This window comes from Phyllostomus discolor, chromosome 2 (assembly GCF_004126475.2).
Source record: "Phyllostomus discolor isolate MPI-MPIP mPhyDis1 chromosome 2, mPhyDis1.pri.v3, whole genome shotgun sequence".
In the NCBI taxonomy this organism is placed as follows: Eukaryota; Metazoa; Chordata; class Mammalia; order Chiroptera; family Phyllostomidae; genus Phyllostomus; species Phyllostomus discolor.
Window position 1 is genome coordinate 123,831,637 of NC_040904.2, and position 19,010 is coordinate 123,850,646.

The following is a 19,010-nucleotide window of genomic DNA, read 5'->3' on the forward strand; positions in this document are numbered from 1 at the left end:
AAAAAACTCGAAAACTGGTCATCGGAAACATATATGCACCTTACATTCACTGCAGCATTATTCATGGTGGCCAAAACATGGAGACAACCAAAGTGTCTTTCGATCAAGGACTGATACAGAAGACGTGGTAACTAAATATACAATATGATGAGGGGGGAATCAAAAAAAATGTAACTTATTTATAAAACCCTGTGTTATTTACTCTTAAATGTTTAAACTTCAGTCACCTTTAAAGTCTTCTCCATTGATGCAATACAACTACCAAGACTTTTTTTCCACTGCTCAAAACAGTTTTTGAACTTGTCAATTTTGATGCCTTCTAGTGCTTCTGCCGTTTTTTGTTTCACCTCTTCCACATCAGCAAAATATTTCCCTTTAAGGACTTTTTTCATCCAGGGAAACAAAAAAAAAGTCACTCAGGGCAAGATGGGATGAATAGGGAGGGTGGGGCACAGGGGTCATGCTGTTTTTGGTCAAAAACTGCTGAACACTGAGCACAGTGTGGGCAGGTGTGCTCGTAAATCATCCATTATCAAATGGGCAAATGCACTGAAAGAGTCTTCAAAAAAATTCACTGAAGCCAAACTCAGCCTCTCACAATAACACCTAGGAGGGGAAGCCTGTGCTACAAGGAGTCTGCACTCCAGAAGACAATTCCATTTTTGGGGGGAAATCTCCCACATATATTATGGAATACCACTCAGCTGTAAGAAATAAAAAGGAAATAGTGCCATTTGTGACAATATGGATGGACCTTGAAAATATTACGCTAAGCAAAGTCAGTCAGTCAGAAAAAGCTAAGAACCATACATATGATTTCACTTATGTGGGGGATATAAAACAAACTCACAGACACATAGAACAGTATGGTAGTTACCAGAGGGAAGGAGGGGAGTAAAGAGTAAAGGGGGCCAAATACATGGTGATGGAAGATGATGTGACTTTGGGTGGTGGGTACATAAAGCAATATACAGATAATATATCATAGAAATATACACTTGAAACCTACATGATCTCATTAACCAATGTCACCCCAATAAATTTAATTTAAAAATTAATATAATGTTCTATGAAAAAAATTTAAAGCAACATGTATGTTAGTAATATAAATGCTGCAGATAGCTATACCAAGATTCATGTACACACAAGGAGAGGCTGAATAGGTGGCACACTGTCCAACAATGCAATGCTGCTATTAGGGTATTTTTCTAAAATGATAAAAACACTAGGTAACATTCAAACAAAACAAGGTACAATCTTGTATCATCTTACACAGTAGCCCACTGCTAAAAAATTTAGTGTATGTTGTAGCCATTTAAGAGATGGTAATGTAATTATGTACATTTATGTAGTTAGGATCTAGGCTCAAGTCATTATAAACAGACTTCACCTACACAAACTTCTGGCAAGACATTTGAAAATCAAAAGGAATGAGGAAGAACTTTGCAATATGCAGGGCTTCCCTAAGCATTGCTTGGACTCTACCCTAAGTCCAAGAAATGTCTTCTGCTTCCAAGTTATTGTGGCAGCCAATGTTAGCACAACTTTCCAACAACTGAGGAACAATATACTACATCTTGAAAATAAGTACCTATCTTCAGAAATACCAAGGGGAACTCAGGAATTTACCCGCTACCATTTGAGGTCCTCTTTTACTTGCTTCATCTCTCATCTTATAGAGAAACAAGAAATATAACCCTTGAATTTACATGACAGGAAAGACTGGAAACACATTAAAGTATGCTTCTCTCTGAATGTAACTGAACAAAAAAACAGAGGCTCAGCTGCCTGTCACCACAAAAGCCCAACTCATGAGGCAGATGCTGGTGCAAAAGGAAAGAGGTTTTATTCAGATGCTGCATTATCTGGAAGAATGGCAGACTCCCTTCTCAAAGCTTATCTCTTCTTTCTGCCATGAAAAGATCCAACAGTCCTCATGATGACCAAGACATAAGCCAGTGTCCAGAGTCCCTGCTCCAACTTAAAGTACAGTCCCTTGGAGCCCACAGGCAGCTGCTAAATGGTCCTAGTCCCCACCCACCCAGGTAGTGTAGCTTATTCCCAGAAGCTGGTCATTTCAAGCTCCCTCCTGAAGCCTGTGCATGGAGCCCACAAGGCCATGGGTCACAAAGTCCTGGGACAGTATGCAAGCGCACAGGCCCGAGCATCACTCCAGGGGCAAGGGGGGCAGAGAGACTCCCTCATGGAGGCCTTGGACCACGTGGCCCATGAAGAAAACAGGCAAGTACACAGTATGAATACAGGTCTTAACCCACAGCAAGAGCCAAGACTGTTTCTTTGTTCCCCTGGGATTATATTAGCTTGTGTGTGGAATGGGCTAGTACTTTCTCAAAATGACCAATCAACTTCCCAAACTTTTCCACACTTCAGGTGAGACCATCTCCCAACCAATTCCTTCTTTTCCCAGGCTAGACTGACAGGCCTCTCTGATCTAGCACCTCCCTCCCCCTATGCCATTTTGACTTCTATGACACAATGTCAGCCTTCCCCTGTCCCACCCTCAGTCTGGTACCAGAAGGAGAAGTGCTTTTCCTACTCAATTATTCTGCTAGCTTTATGCACATTTGGGCTTTACCCATTGATCTTTCTAGTTTTCTGTCTCTCAATCTAAGAACCTTCCCATGCTGTCATCTTGGCTGAGTGCGGAAGACTCCCAGGCATGTGGAAAGACTGTCTACAGGTAACCCTAAGAATCTGGCACCTATTCTAAGTTCCTATGCTCAAGTGTGCATGAAAAAGAGAAGAGCCATGTGGCAAGAATAAATTACCGATTATTCAGGTTATCAAATCTCTCAAAAATAACCAAAACTAGGAACACTTTCTGAATACATCCTTCCTATTTCTCAAATTTTTAAATCCTACATAACAGTTTTCACTTAGCTCCCCAAAATTATTTTCTTTGAAACAGATGAATGCTGTAGGTTTATAATGTAAACACAATGTGATCGTGTAAAAAAAAAAGTTGTATTATGCTTAAAGATTTATATGTGAATGACTAATCAAAGCAGTTTTACTTTCATTTTAGTATCATCATCTCAATCCAACAACTCAATCCAAAAGTATTATTTCTTGGATTATTAAATCCAAGAAATAATACTAGCATAAAAAGAAAAAAATATACAGGGTCTAGCACAAATAATGCCTGCTTTTTAATTACAAAAAAATTTATTACAAAATCATAAGCATGTAATTCTGTGACATAACAATATCATCCTCAAGCACACCATATGACATTTTAGGTAAAATGTTCAAATTAAAACTATAAATTATTACACCCATATTGTTACCCGACCAACCACACTCAAGTAGGTCTTATAGGCCTCACTTCTGCTGGACCCTGTATAAAATACCTGTCTTAAATTCTTTAACCCAAACAGAAAAACTCTAACATATCATTATTTATATTTTTGACAATGAAAATACCTGTATTACAAACACATATCCTAGATTTCACAAAACATGAAAAACTCAATATAAACAATGAAGAAACTTTATCTGAAAAAATAGTTCCTTCAGTTACACTTTTTAAAATACTATAAAAATGAAGGACTAAGTTTCTTCATCAGAAAATTTTGCAGCATGAAGGAAAACTTAAGAGGTTAACTGGTCCAAATCCCTGCTTCAGAACAACAACAAAAAAATGTGTAACAAAACCGACAATCTCTCATATCTTATGCTGGCAGCACCAGAAAATAAAAATCCATGATTTCTCTTTTTTACCACAGAATTTAAAAGCCAAAATAAAACCTACAAACTAATATGCTTAGGCATATATAATGCAACTTTAGCAGAAGGCAACAGGCATCATGGCTTCACCACTCAAAAACAACTTCTCGCGCTCTGGCCAGTGTGGCTCAGTTGGTTGAAACAACATCCCATAAACTGAAAGGTTGCAGGCTCTATTCCTGGTCAGGGCACATGCCTGGGTTGCAGATTCAGTCCCTGATCAGAGAAACGTGAGGCAGCCAACCAATGTTTCTCTCTCACATAGATGTTTCTCTCTACCCTCTTCCCCTCTCCCTAAAATCAATGAGCTTGTATGTCCTTGGATGAGGATAAAAAAAAATCTTACTTGAAGCTTGGGGAAAGGAGATACTGTATTCCTCAAGCACAAATTAGGTAATAAAAAATTAAACACACATTTTCCATGGGAATGTTTTAATATAAATTATCTGCCAATATTCTTAGTTTTTAAAACCGAGTGGTCTCTTTTAGAATTTTGTGATGCTGACTAATAGTTAAGCAACAGTTACACAGATTCCCATGGTCAAGAAATTCTTGATGATTTGCTCTCTGCTTTTTCAGGAAAACAAATTACAATGTTCAAGCACCTCTCACAAGGTAATTTTTAAAGTATGCAGTGATTCTTGAGAAATTTATATCCTCCTTTATTTAGGGTTATGAATGTGGATGTATTAAACAGCTTATTAATGTCAGAGACCATGATATTTTATTACATAAATAAACAGATAAAGGAAGGACATTATCTAAAGAATAATCTAGTCAAGACTCTAGTAGTAGCAACCTCTTATCAGCATCATAAAACTCCTTTAGAATTGTCTCTTCTGACTTCCGGCAAGATGGAGGAATAGGTGGATGCACCGTGCCTCCTCGCACAACCAAGATTAGAAAACCAATAATTTACAACAATAATTTACTATCAGAATAACACCCAGATCCGGCAGAGGATTTATCTGAATGGAAGTCAGGCAGCCAAGAAGTTAAAGTAGACGCGTTCATCCGGACTGGTAGGAGAAGACGAGCCGGCGGGCGCGGGGCTGGCTCGGGTCGGCGGCGCACGGAGGTCGGGGGAAGGTTTGGCGCAAAATCGGCACAAAAGCCATCGGGCGCGCAAGAAGGCAGCGGTGATCCCTGAGTACGCAAGCTGCGGCTGGCAGACCCAGAGGGGTAGCGATTGTGGACCAGGGCAGAACTCGCGGCCCAGAAGCCCAGACAAGGGTCTGAGTCCAGGGGAACGGAACTACCGCCATTGTTTTCCCCCGCCCACCCCGCCCCCACATATAACGTCACAATCTAGCAACTGGGGTGCCCAGCCCCGGTGAGCACCTAAGGCTCCGCCCCCCACCGTAACAAGAGCAACCAGACCGGAAAAAAAAAAAGGAGAGACAGGGGGAAAAAACAAAAAACAAAAAACAAAAAACTATGTTTTCAACAGAGCAGATCAGTCCCCCAGGACTCATTCTTTTGAGCGACCAAGAACTAGCCAATCTATCAGATGCGCAGTTCAAAACACTGGTGATCAGAAAGCTCACGGAACTGGTGGATTTTGGACGAAATCTAGATGAAAGAATGCAGATTACCATAAAACAGATGCAGGAAGACACGCGGAGGAGAGCCAATAGTGAAAGGAAGGAATATGAGTCTCGAAACAATACAGTGGACCAGAAGGAAGATAGAATCAACCAAGCAGGAAAGCATGATGAAATAAGAATTCAAAAAATTGAGGAAAAGATTAAGAGCATCCAAGACACCTTTAAACGTTCCAATATCCGAATTATAGGGGTACCAGAATCGGAAGGGGAAAAGCAACAGATTGAACATGTATTTGAACAAATAATAAAGGAGAACTTCCCCAATCTGGCAAAGGGAACAGTCTTCCAAGAAATCCAAGAAGCTCAGAGAGCCCCAAAGAAGTTGGACCCAAGAAGAAACACACCAAGGCACATCATAATTACATTAGCCAAGGTAAAAACGAAGGAGAGAATCCTAGAAGCAGCAAGAGGTAAGGGGACAGTCACCTACAAAGGAGTGCCCATCAGACTGTCAGCTGATTTCTCAAAAGAGACCTTACAGGCAAGAAGGGGCTGGAAAGAAATATTCCAAGTCATGAAAGACAAGGACCTACATCCCAGATTGCTCTATCCAGCAAAGCTTTCATTTAGAATGGAAGGGCAGATAAAGTGCTTCTCAGATAAGGCCAAGTTAAAGGAGTTCATCATTACCAAGCCCCTATTATAGGAAATGTTAAAGGGACTCATCTAAGAAAAAGATGAAAAACATGTATAGTAAAATGACAGCAAACTCACAAATATTAACAACCACACCTAAAGCAAAACTAAAATAAACTAAGTAAACAATTAGAACAGGAACAGAACCACAGAAATGGAGGACACATGGAGGGTTAGCAGCAGGGGGGTGGGAGGAGGAGAGGGGGGAAAAGGTATAGAGAATAAGTAGCATAGAATGCAGGTTGAAAATAGATAGGGGGAGGGCAAGAATAGTACGGGAAATGTAGAAACTAAAGAACTCATAAGTATGACACATGGACATGAACTAAAGGGGGAAATGTGGGTGGGAGGGGGGTACAGGGTGGAGGGGAGAGAAGGGGGGAAATGGGACAACTGTAATAGCATAATCAATAAAATATATTAAAAAAAAAAAAAAGAATTGTCTCTTCTGCCTGGAACATTTTACTCAAAGAGTCAAAACATTCAGATCTCTCTTTGCTCAACTAATATCTTCAAAGAGGCAGAAAACACTTTTGCTACACATGGAAATACTATGGCTGTCTCAATGAACACCATTTTAATTAAAAAGACTGAATTGACAACCTACAATTATTCAATCTCAGTCATAAGGCTGAATTTTTCTCCAAAATTAAGAAAACAAACCTGATACCTCAAAAACAATAACTTATGATATTTCTTGCCAATGATAAAATTTAAGCTTTCAAGCAAAAAACAGAACATTGAAAAAAAACTTGTATCTCTGGGAAAATTTGAAAACTTTCAGAATCTGGTGAGCTTGAGAGCTTACCAACACCTAAAAACTTTTCTGATGAAACAGGAAGCAATAACAAATGTGAATTTTTTGAATTTGTCTAATGAAATGTGCCAACATTTGAAAGATCTGCATAACTCAATGAATCAATCTTTTCCAAATTATCAATATACAATGTTACAAATTCAGGAAAAAGGACACGTATTGTTCATGTGTATACTCTACATGTAAACAGAACTATTCAAAGCACAAGACAGACCAATGCTTTGGAATGTAACAAAGTATGGAAAGCTCAATGACTGTGCTTGGGATTCCAAACTGCAAGTAACTAAGAAATTACCACCTGCTGATGAAAATGTTCTAAAATGGATTATGGTTAGGGTTGAACACCTTGGTAAATTTACTAAAAAAATAAATCATTGAAGTATACACCTAGAACTGATGGGTTTTAAGGTATATAAAAGCACACTTTAATAAAGTGCTAATGTTAAAAAAAGATACAACCACTTGTCATATTCTGGTGTGATTTCAAAACAATCCGAAATTATTTCATTTTGTTAAAGGTCTATTTTATTATCATTCAAAAGAAAGGAAGGGAGAGTAAGAAACACCAGTCAGCTGCCTTCTACATGCACCCTGACAGGAAACAGGCCTAGAAAAGGGCATGTGCCCTGACTGGGAATCGGTGACCTTTCGGTTGTGGGACAACATTCCAACCAACTGAGCCACACCAGCTAGGGCAAAATCCACAATCACTTTAAAAGGTTTCTGAAAATACTCCTGCCTTTTCTAACTACGTATTTATGTGAGACCTGATTTTCTTCATGTACTTCAGGCAAACAACAAATGAAAGGCAGACCAATGAAAAGACTGAGTTAGCCGAAAAGTCTGTATGGTATTCTCTATAAAACAAAAGACATTTTTCATTTTTACCAATAACTTTATTGATTTGGATATTTTGAGTATATCAGCTATCTCACACATGGCAGAACATTGATTGCTCCCAATTAATGTCTTGATTTGATTGCTATCAACTTCAACTGGTCTACCTGACCATCTAGAGCATCGTACAATGAGAAATCTCCATCTCGAAACTTCCCAAACTACTTTTGACACATTCCATCAGTCACAGCACCTTCTCCATACACTGCACGAATCTTTTTTTGTGTGTCAGTTGTGTTTTTACCTTTCTTGAAATAATAAAGCATAATACGCCAAAAATGTTGCTCATTTTCATCTACCTTCAATATTAAAATGGCTGCACAAAAATTCAGCAATTTTGGACTTCCAGCCAAATGGAAGTATAGGCAGATATGCTTTGCTTCCTCACACAACCAATAGAAAGACAACAACCAAATTAAAAACAAACAAAAAAAAAACCCAGAACTGTCGGATAATCAAATTGTATGGAAGTCTGACAACCAAGGAGCTAAAAAAGAAACATTCATCCAGACTGGTAGGAGGGGCAGAGACAGGCAGCCCAGAGGACACACAGCAAGGTGACGGCTGGCAGATCAGGCAGTCCCATATTCCCATGTGGATAAACCGGGAGAAACTGAGGAGTGAGACAGACTATGAAACCCAGGGTTCCAGAGCACGAAAATAAAGCCTTAAATCTCTGGCTATAACAACCTGTGGGGGTTGCAGCAGTGGGAGAAACTCCCAGTCTCACAAGAGGGTCCTATGGGGCCTACGGGGTCCTAAAATGTACACAAACTCACCCAACCAGGAATCAGCACCAAAAGAACCAAATCTGCTTATGGGTAGTGGGGGAAGTGACTTAAAGCAGGGCAAGAGTCAAGCTAGCTGAATTGTTCCTTTAGGACCCCTCCCCCACATACAGTGCCACAAGGCAAAAATGGGTTGTCCCTCCCTGGGGAATACCTAAGGCTCTGACCCTTACAATGTAACAGGTGCACAGAGAAAAAGAAACATCACCCAAACGAAAGAACGGATCAGAACTCCAAAAGAAGAACTAAACAAGGAGGAAATAGCCAACCTATCATATGCAGAGTTCAAAACACTGGTGATCAGGATCCTCACAGAAATGATTGAGTACAAATACAAAAGAGAGGAAGAAGTGAAGGCTATGAAAGGTGAAATAAAGGAAAATATACAGGGAACCAAAACTAAAGGAAAGGAAATCAGAACTAAAGTCAACGATTTGGAAAAGAAGGAAGTAATAAACATTCAACAGGAACAGAATTAAGAAATAAGAATCCAAAAAAATAAGAGGCTTAGGAATCTCTGGGACAATTTTAAAGGTTACAACATCCAAATCATAGGGGTGCTAGAAGAAGAGGAAGAACAAGAAAATGAAAATTAATTTGAAAAACTAATGAAGGAAAACTTACCCAAATAGACATGTAAGTCCAGGAAGCTCACAGAGTCTCAACAAAGTGGGACTCAAGGAAGAACACATCAAGACATATCATAATGAAATTACCCAAGACTAAAGATAAGGAGAAAGTCTTAAAAGCAGCAAGAGAAAAGGAGACAGTTACCTACAAAGGACTTCCCATAAGACTATTAGCTGATTTCTCTAAAGAAATCTTATAGGCAAGAAGGGGCTGGAAAGAAGTATTCTAAGTCATGAAAGGCAAAGACCTATATCCAGCAAAGCTATCATTTAGAATGGAAGGGCAGATCAAGTACTTCCCAGATAAGGTCAAGTTAAAGGAGTTCACCATCACCAAGCCTTTAATATATGAAATGTTAAAGGGACTTATCTAAGAAAAAGAAGACCAAAAACTATGAACAGTAAAATGACAACTCACAACTATCAACAACTGAACCTAAAAAACAAAAACAAACTAAGCAAACAACTAGAACAGAAACAGAATCACAAAAATGGAGATCACATGGAAGGTTATCAGTGGGGGAGGGGGAAAATGGGAGAAAAGGTACACGGAATAAGAAGCATAAATAATAGGTACAAAATAGACAGGAGCATTAAAACTAGGATAGGAAATGTAGAAGCCAAAGAACTTATAGGTATGACTGATGGGCATGAATAGGTGGGACGGGGAATGCTGGAGGGAGTGGTGGTACAAGGCACGGGGAATAAATGGGAGAAGAAGATGGGATAACTGTAACAGCATAATCAATAAAATATACTTTAAAAATTCACCAATTTTGATAACGTTTTTTAAATGCATGCTGATGTGACAGCTGTCAGAATACAATCTAACAAAATTGTTTCAAATGAAGTTAAAGACGCACTACCAGAGCCATCTTATGGGAAAAGAACAAACAAACTTTTTGGCCAACACAACAGAAGGGGACATGAGATTTTGCTATTTTCTATTAAGCCAGACATTAAAGAGACATGCAAAATGATTTTTCATTAAAAATGTCATTTATGTTTACCTTTAGTGGGTTTATTCTTAAATATATTAATTTTTTAAATTTCTATTTTATTCCCTAATGTGACAAATATTGATAGGTAAAGCCTACATAAACAAAGCTGCTTCAGACTCCTTGATAATTTTTTTAAATGTACAGGTGTCCTGAAGCCCAAAAGTTTGATAATTACTGCTGAAGGAGACCATAAAAATGCTGAGGGCTTATCCAACACCAGAACAAGCTGTACAAGGATGATTTCAAAGCAAAATAGTTCCCTGTATATCACAGTCTGCAAGTATTTAAGCCAACAACTAGTCTTAACAGATGGTATACAGTATGCATGTCAAGGCTGATCTTTTTTTCAATCTACAAAGTCTCCACAGATGAAATGACGCTGGACATGTGCCACTTCAGCTCAGTATTCTTCACCAATTCTCAAAATGTAACAGAACTTGCCATGAACCTATTAGGTAGAAAAGACTGCCAAAACAAAGACAAAAGGAGGTAGTTTTTTGTTTGTTTTACATATTTTTTATTTATTTTTAGAGAGAGGGGAAGGAGGGAGAAAGAGAGGGAAAGAAACATCAACATGTGTGGTTGCCTCTCGTGTGCCCTCTATTGGGGACCTGCCCTGCAACCCAGGCATGTGCCCCGACTGGGAATCAAACTGGTGATCCTTTGGTTTTCAGGTCAGCACTCAATCCACTGAACCACACCAGCCAGGGCAAAGAGAGGAAGTTTCAGTAACCATTATTGCTAATAATATGGAAAGATAAAAGGAACAGATCTATGTTAAAGGCTAACTTTCCAACTCCAGAAAGAAAAATAAGTATTTTTAGAAAAGCACATGGCAGCACAGAAAATGAGAAAAATACATAGTTCATAAAAACACTTCTAATCTTGTCCATAAAGGAAAAACTAAATATTTTCAATATAAAATTAAGCATTTCCTTGCTGAATGTACTTTTTCTGCAAATATTTAAAAAAGTTTACTCCAAAACTTCTCATTCATAGGTACATGAGCCTCAAGGACTTGCTCTTAACTAAAATAAAATAAAGGACATGTTACCAGAAGTTCATCATCACAGGAATATAAACCATTATTGACCATTTTTAATGAATAGTAACTTTCAAAAACTGAAAAGTTCTTGAGTGAATCACAAGTTATTTGCCTTCAAAGAAAAATACCACAACAAAGATAGAAGACCAAAACACAGTAATTGCTGGATAAGGAAATACATATAAAACATACCACTTCATTTAACGGCTTCTCGCTTCCTCTCTACTCCTTACTCCCACAAGCAGAGACATCTAGCTGGTTTTACTAAGCTAATCAGATCAGTACATTTCCAACATTAGCAAGAATACACAGAATAACATCCCTGTACATATACATAAGATCACAGTCATTAGTCTCTTATTTCGAAAAGCTTATGAAAATTTTCTACTCAAATCATTAAAACTAAATTCACCACTTCTTACTCTAAATCCAAATCTACTTTCTAACCTCTATCCATTTTTCGTCAGTGGTAAAAACATTTCCCCATGGTTCACTGTAGTCTTCTCTCTTGCCATCATAGTCTATATCCATGTATTTCTTTGAAAATACCTCATGCATGTGTACCTTCTTCTCCATTCCTATTACCCAAACTAATCCAGACGTTCTCCAACAAAATCATTTGCTTTCCTTGCCTTCCGTCATTTAGTCCACTCTGCAGACAGCAATATAAACTACTCCTAAACAGTACCTATTGTTATGTCATTCAAAATTCTTCTTTAAATAAGTCAGATTAATAAAAATATTACACCCTGGCTCATGTGGATCAATAGATTGAGCTCCAACAGAAAGGTTGTCAGTTCGATTCCCAGTCAGGGCACATGCCTGGGTTGTGTGCAAGAGAGGCAACTAATCAATGTTTCTCCCCCTCTCCTTCTTTCTCCCTTTTTCTCACTCTAAAAATAAATTAATTAAATCTTTGGAAAAAATATTACATACTTTTAAAGGGTAAATTGAAATGTATCTTAATAACGTTTCACAAAGGGGAAGAGGGAAAGAGGGAGCAAGGGATGGAGGAAGCAAGGGATGGAGGGATAAAAAGGAGTGGGAAGGATAGTGAGAAATTGTAAATGGTTCTCTATGAAGTACCACTTTACCCCATGTCACTTCAGGCATTCTGAAGAACTGAGAGACTCAGAGCACTCACACAGTTGTCAGAGGCCATCTGGCCTCCCAGTAACTGACCCTAGTAGTGGCCAACGATTATTCTGTGAACTGACTCTTCCATCAAATAGATACGGTTTTGTGAGAAAATACACTCCTCCACACAGCAAAAACCTAAACCCCTAATATTTGCACTTCTTTTTCCAGTGTCGGCCTGCCAAAGAAAACACTAAAAGGAGAAAAAAACTTCTTTCTACATGGTTGCCCAAGAAATACACAGAGTATAACTAAAATGTCACACATTTTGTCTTCTTTACTTCCCTCAACCATTTGTTATAAAGCATGGTTTCTAGTCCCCTCAAATACTCTTCTGGGCAGATAAAGCACCTGTAACATGTCAAATTCCAAAGCAGTATGATCTTAATAAGTAAAATGGAACTACAACTGCCCTTGACCAATATCAGTATAACTAAAAACTAAGTTCATATTCTTGTTTCTTTTGCCCAGGAGGATGAAAAGTAGGTTTCCAAATGAATTTAATTAAGCTGCTACCTGCAAAGTTACTGTGAACTAGCAAATTCCTAAAAACAATTCTACTTCATTGGTATGAAATCACACACTAGATTGCACTGTGAAATGCAAGACAGTAGAGGCAAAAAAAAAAAAAAAAAAAAAGACTACACTCCTCTGGAAAGTTCTTATTTCCTCACAAATAAGCCTTCTCAGATATTTGCACATTTTCAATTAAACTCACTGAACCATTTTCACAGTACTGCACTACATTTCAGATAAGCAAGCTTACCAACTCTACCAGAAGTCATTTTCCAAAACCACCTCTATAGCTGTGTACATGACAGGATCCAATGAACAGGTAACTTAAATTTCTGTAAGTCACACATATACAAATTTTGCTTCTGAAAGTGACTATTAACTCCCTCCAAAAAACATATATATACACTTTATTGTTGGGAACCGCCCTGCCTGGTTTCAAGAGCTGTAACCCCCCATGGCTAAAGCTGAGTGAGCAACATTGGACCAGAAGCCACTAAGGAGACAAACCTTATCTCCCTGGCAGGAGCACCGCTTCTGCTCCTCTTTCCATAACTTGGGCCCCATCGCTTGATCAGTTAGCCAATGACGGGTAAGATTCCCCAAGGGAAGAATGGCCTAAGACAGGCATGACCACGTGGAGGCCCCAGGGAAGGACTTGGGGGGCTGTGGAGAAAGAGGGTGATCGATCCTCGCCCCTCAGCTTTAACAAAGCCTGTGTCCTCATTCTGCCTGCAAGAAGTCTCCTAATCTCTCAGCTGCTTTGTCTCCTCTGGCTGGCTTAAGCCTGAAACTATGACAAAGGGTAGTGCAGCCCTGTGCCGGAAAGGATGGGCTTCCCAGGTAATCAGGCCTGAGAAAGGCTATGTAAAATCCTGTGAAACCTGCTTTGCTAATAACTCTCTTAATCAGATGATAAAGGCCTGGACAGGAAATGAGTTTGGTCCCTTAAGTTTTGTAGCTTTTTAGGTGATAGACCCTGACTCAGAATGAGCCCTAACAGTTCTTTGTATGCTGTCTATTGTTTGATCCTTACTGCCAGACAATGATTAATAAGCTGTATCTGTATTCCTACCGAAAAAACCTATTAAAAGCCTGTCTAGGCAGAGGCGCGAAGCGCTCTCCTCTTGAGAGAGTGGCCGTGCCATCCCTTTTCCTCCACAGGACTCGGTAGTCCATGTGAATTTCTCTCATGTCTCGTCCAGCCACAACGCCACAGACACTGCTGGCCTGTGTCTGCGTCACTTTACATCTGATTTAATTTCCTCAGGTCATAGAACTCTAAAAAATAACAAAACTATCTGGAAAATAAACTGGGCTACTGATTTATCCACAATACTCTGAATAACCATTCATAATTCATTTTTATGTTAAATCAGAATTAGCAAATAGAAAAGTTAAACAAATAGTCCAAGACATAGACCCCATATTTTAAGTCCAGACTTTCAATGACCACAGCACAATTAGCAACTACATGAAAAAGCTTAAATTCAAATAATAATGGCTTTTATTGTGACAAATCTAGGCACAACCTAAAACTGTAAAAATATTAATAGTCACTTGTGTCCAAATAGTGAGAACAAATGGTAAAATAAAGATTCACACAGGGTCAGTTTATCTTTCTGTATTTCTGACCTTGAAGTTCTCTTGATCCTTAAATAAATAAAACCAGAATCAAAAACTGAATCCTGAATAAAATCAGATTCCAAGGACAAAAAAATACACAAAACATTAAACTCACTTGCCACACTATAATATTAAACAGAATATATTATGACTGCACAGAATTCCAATGAAACTTCTTTAAAATAACTATTTTTAAAATAAGCTTCCAACTAAACTCACCATATAAAAATATTGTAAGGCATAATAATAGTAATAAAAGAAGTATGGCAGTATCTTGTTAGATGTTGCTTAGAATAAAATAAAAAATATAAATCATCCAAAGCCTTATTAGCTTTGCCATTCAAGCAAGCTCATAGCTAGATTTTTATTCTTCATCAAGCAAACATACTAAAGCCTTCCTTATGGTCAATTTTAAAAAAGAGAAAAGGCCTTTTCTGTTAAAATATATATTGTACCATCTCCCCAAACACCAATATTTGAAAGTTCAGTAACAAAAACAGTATGAGAAATAAAAACAGTTGGTATTTATTTTAGAAACACTTGTCTTGCCCTGGCTGGTGTAGCTCAGTGGATTGAGTGCGGGCCTGCAAACCAAAGGGTTACTAGTTCGGTTCCCGGTCAGGGCACACGCCTGGGTGGTAGGCCAGGTCCCCAGTAGGGGGTGTGCAAAAGGCAACCACACAATGATGTTCCACTCCCTCTCTTTCTCCTTCCCTTCCCCTCTCTCTAAAAATAAGTAAATAAAATCTTTAAAAAAAAACAACAACACTCATCTAAAAGGACTCCACAGTAATGAAGTATACTTATTAGGCAATTCTAACAAATGTAGTTTGACATTTGATAGGATTCCAGACCAAGATCTCTGTTGTCCAAGCAGAACAAACATTTAGAATGCATCTAAAACCCAAGTCTCAAACTGGAATGGGAAAATTTGTTTAATTATTGTAAATTCTATTAAACCAATCTTCTTTGTAAAGTGGAAAATGTCTGATCTTGAGGGCCATGGAGGGTATAATGAATGCAGAGTTTAATTGGGCACACTGCTGGCTCACTATAATCTATTAATTAGGGTTCCCAATTCTCTATATCTCATTGCAGTGCAGTATTTCAATTTACTTTAGAATTGCACCCTTCATTTTTTGGACCAAAGATATACAATTTTAGGATTGTGTGATAATTATAGTGAATGCAGGAAGAATACACTCCTGCCAGCCCTGGTGTTTAATTAGGGCAAGGGGCGGAATCTAGATAAGGCAGTGTTCACCCTCCTTCAGCACATATGGTTTTTTTGGCATCATAGTCCTATGGGCTGCTTCATTTCCACTAGGCTGAAGGGCTGAGTCCCTACTAGTCTTTTTAGAAGATTCAAATATTTCATCTTTGAATGTAGCTTGATAATTAGGAAGGAAATTGTCATTGCTTTTTACCCACATGGCTTTTAAAGTATAGGCATTAATTAACTGCCTTAATTTTCTGAAAATAGAGAAGTATGCCAATAATTTTTTCCTTGATAAAATGGACATTTCCAAGTTGCTTCATAATTAAAGCTATCTTTGGTGATAGACATATTTTCAGCATCATTACAAAGGTACATTGGAGGCTAGCTAATTCAGTGATAAAACCAGTAAACTCAATTCAACTTGTACCAAAATATACTTTTAGTTATTTATGTATAAATAGAGATGTATTTATATACACGCATATATACGCACATATACACACTATATTTACATTTATACACACACATAATCTATTCCTACAAGGTAGAACTTTTAAAGGAAAAGTATTCATATATAAGTTTTACACAATATTTACAAGTTACAGCCCAGCCACTTTTTGGGTCAATGGAAATAAACTGTGATTTTTATGTTAATGATATATTTGAGATTGGACAATACTTAAGTATGATGCACTACAGTGCTTCATTGTCTAAATAAAATACCTCATATCTGAGCACTGATACTGCACCAGTACATACTCCAAATTTATCAGTCTCTAAAGGAATATCCACCCCAGTCTCTAATATCCACCTCAGTTTCTAAGACCTAAACTACATTGATACTGTACCACAAGACTAAATTAAGCAAACTCATCGCTCCTCTCTTGATGTTTACAATTCAACACCAAACTAGAAGAACTTACAGACTGTACCATTCTTTTATATTTAAAAATTATAAACTTTTCACATTGTACTTTACTGTCTGCAACTTAAATTTTAACTGAAGAAAAGGTATTTCTCCATTCTGTTGTCATACATCATCTGAGTATTTTATCTTGAGCATCAATGATTCTCAAGGTAAGGAGACACCAAAATCACCTGGGTAGCTTTTTATAACTAAACATACCTAAGATTTTAAACACCTTTTTACCATACACACATTCCTTCTACTGAAGGTCACTGTCACAGATAATAATCATGTATAGGAGCCTGCCACAGCCCTGAGGTATACTATGGCAGGAAAAAAGATGAGAAACACTGAGCCAAAAGTAAATCTGGGGCTTTAACACACAAAACAATCTAATGTGATATCTTCTTCCAGAAACCAAAGCAGTAGATCTGAATGCCTGAGCTGAGTATTAGTAATAGAATAGCAAAACAATCAACAGTAATCTTAAATTAGATTTACTTCATCAGAGACAGACATCATTTGTAATTCCTTTACTTCTTAGCATCATTCATGAACACTGCAGAAATCGAAGTAAGTTTATTACTTTCTTCACAGCTTTTATTAATCTAACCCAAAAATAAAGTCTAATACCAACAATGAGGTAGCAACTTTAAAATTCTCCCTTAATAATATAGGAGAATTTTTTTAAGAAGGCAAATAATTCAAACTTAAAAGTTTAAGGAAAGTTCAAAAAGTATTTTAAACATAAGGCATGATTAAGGTTTTAATTGCTGCAGCTTGAATATGATTTTTCCACAACTTTGTACTTACATGTTACTGAATGTAACATGTCTATGGCCAAAACATCAATTATAACCTGGAACAGGGCAGAAAAATAACAAATGAGTGTTTCTTATATCTAACAAGACAGCACTTTAGCTCTTGAACTGCAAAGTCCAGAATTATAATGCTTGGTTATCTCATTTATTTCCTAGAAGCAACTAATCACACCAAGTTGCCTTTCTTCCACCTTAAGTTTGTTAAAGAACTAAAAAGAAAAAAAGTTACATAAGCATCCTGAAGTTAAACTATCATGAATGTCCACAGAAAGAACAGCTCCTCATTGTTGTCAGGAAGAGACCGCAAAAAGTAAGTAAGTAAGTAAGTAAATAAATAAATAAATAAATAAAGGCACAGGACCAAATCTGAAAAAGACCAAGAAACAGAGGACAGAACATTTTAAATTAAATAATCAACAGGAAGAAAGCTGAACCAAGAAAGGAAAAACCTAAGAAAGAAAAAAAGAATGGCTCCATTCACTTACATACATGAATTCAGAGAGTAAAGGTAAACATACATGTAAAACTAACCTGGTTTTCCTCCTGCACAACTCTATAGTGTTCCTTCCAAATAGTGATTTTGGAAGCTTCATCTTTTCTGAGGGCTCGTTCTTTCTTCAACTCTGGGCTCCAGAAGGTCTTGATACTATTCATCGAAGAACTTAATTTGCTCTCCTTTACTTCCACATCTTTCCGCAAGAGGTCGTTTTCCCTTAATACTTCCTTTAGCTGTGTCTGCAGATCCATGATTGTGTTATCTCTTGCCTGACGAAGAGAGTGAGGAACAGTAGATGCCATACTCACAGGAGGGAGATGATGCTCTCCAAATGCTATGGTGTCACTAGCAACCCCACTGCTAGCTATATTGGGACTACTGCCCATAGCAGTCATCCTAACACCGTACGGCAGACGTCCCCCAGAACGGCCAAGTGTCATGGTGCTTTTAGGTGTTTCTGAACCCACATTTTCATGGTCACTTAAGTACATTGGGCCAGATGTGGCATAGGCAGCATTTAAGGATTGGATATTCTCCATTGAAAGGGTTTTCCCACTGCCACCTCCAACACTGCTTCCAGAACTTCCTCCTGTACTATTGGTTCGACGATGACCCAAGCGAGGGGAACGTGGAAGCCTAGGTGAACGCCCAGGGCTCTGGTTGCTTGGTTCCACCTTCCCAACTGAGCGAGCACTTCCATACATGGTTACAAGATGAATTTAGGTCCCAGGAAAGGTATGGAACTCCGTGAGGTTTCTCTATGGCTGTAAGTCTGCTTAAGGCTAATCAGAAATAACAGGTCCTCAGCTGTCCAGTCTTCAAGAAATATCTTACACCATATCTGTAATGAAAAGATCACACAGTAAATCCTCCAGTAATAACCATTTCTCTTCCAAGAAACTTTTCATTACCCCCACAGAGGAAGATCTCCCTTCTACCCTTTATTTACTCATGCATTCAAAATCTGTGTACAGTACAATTTATGAAATAAATTATAAATGTACTGTACAGTACATTTCATATGTACTGATGTTTTACAGAAAACATCATTCTAAAAATATTTCACATGTCCAAAACTGAATAATGAAACCATATCTTGCAAGGAAAAAAGTGATTAACAAGGA

The 19,010-nt window shown here is 38.0% G+C and overlaps 1 protein-coding gene across 9 annotated transcripts in view; it reads right to left on the reverse strand.

Annotated features, from left to right (window-relative positions):
- Positions 1-19,010, reverse strand: part of ERC1 (ELKS/RAB6-interacting/CAST family member 1) — a 557,388-nt gene that overhangs the window by 500,535 nt on the left and 37,843 nt on the right. For all 9 annotated transcript variants that reach the window (XM_028531610.2, XM_036018479.1, XM_036018478.1 and 6 more), the window contains exon 2: positions 17,922-18,727. In XM_028531610.2, the coding sequence (XP_028387411.1) occupies positions 17,922-18,590 (669 nt within the window). In that variant the 5' untranslated portion in view covers positions 18,591-18,727. The remainder of the gene's footprint in view (positions 1-17,921; positions 18,728-19,010) is intronic.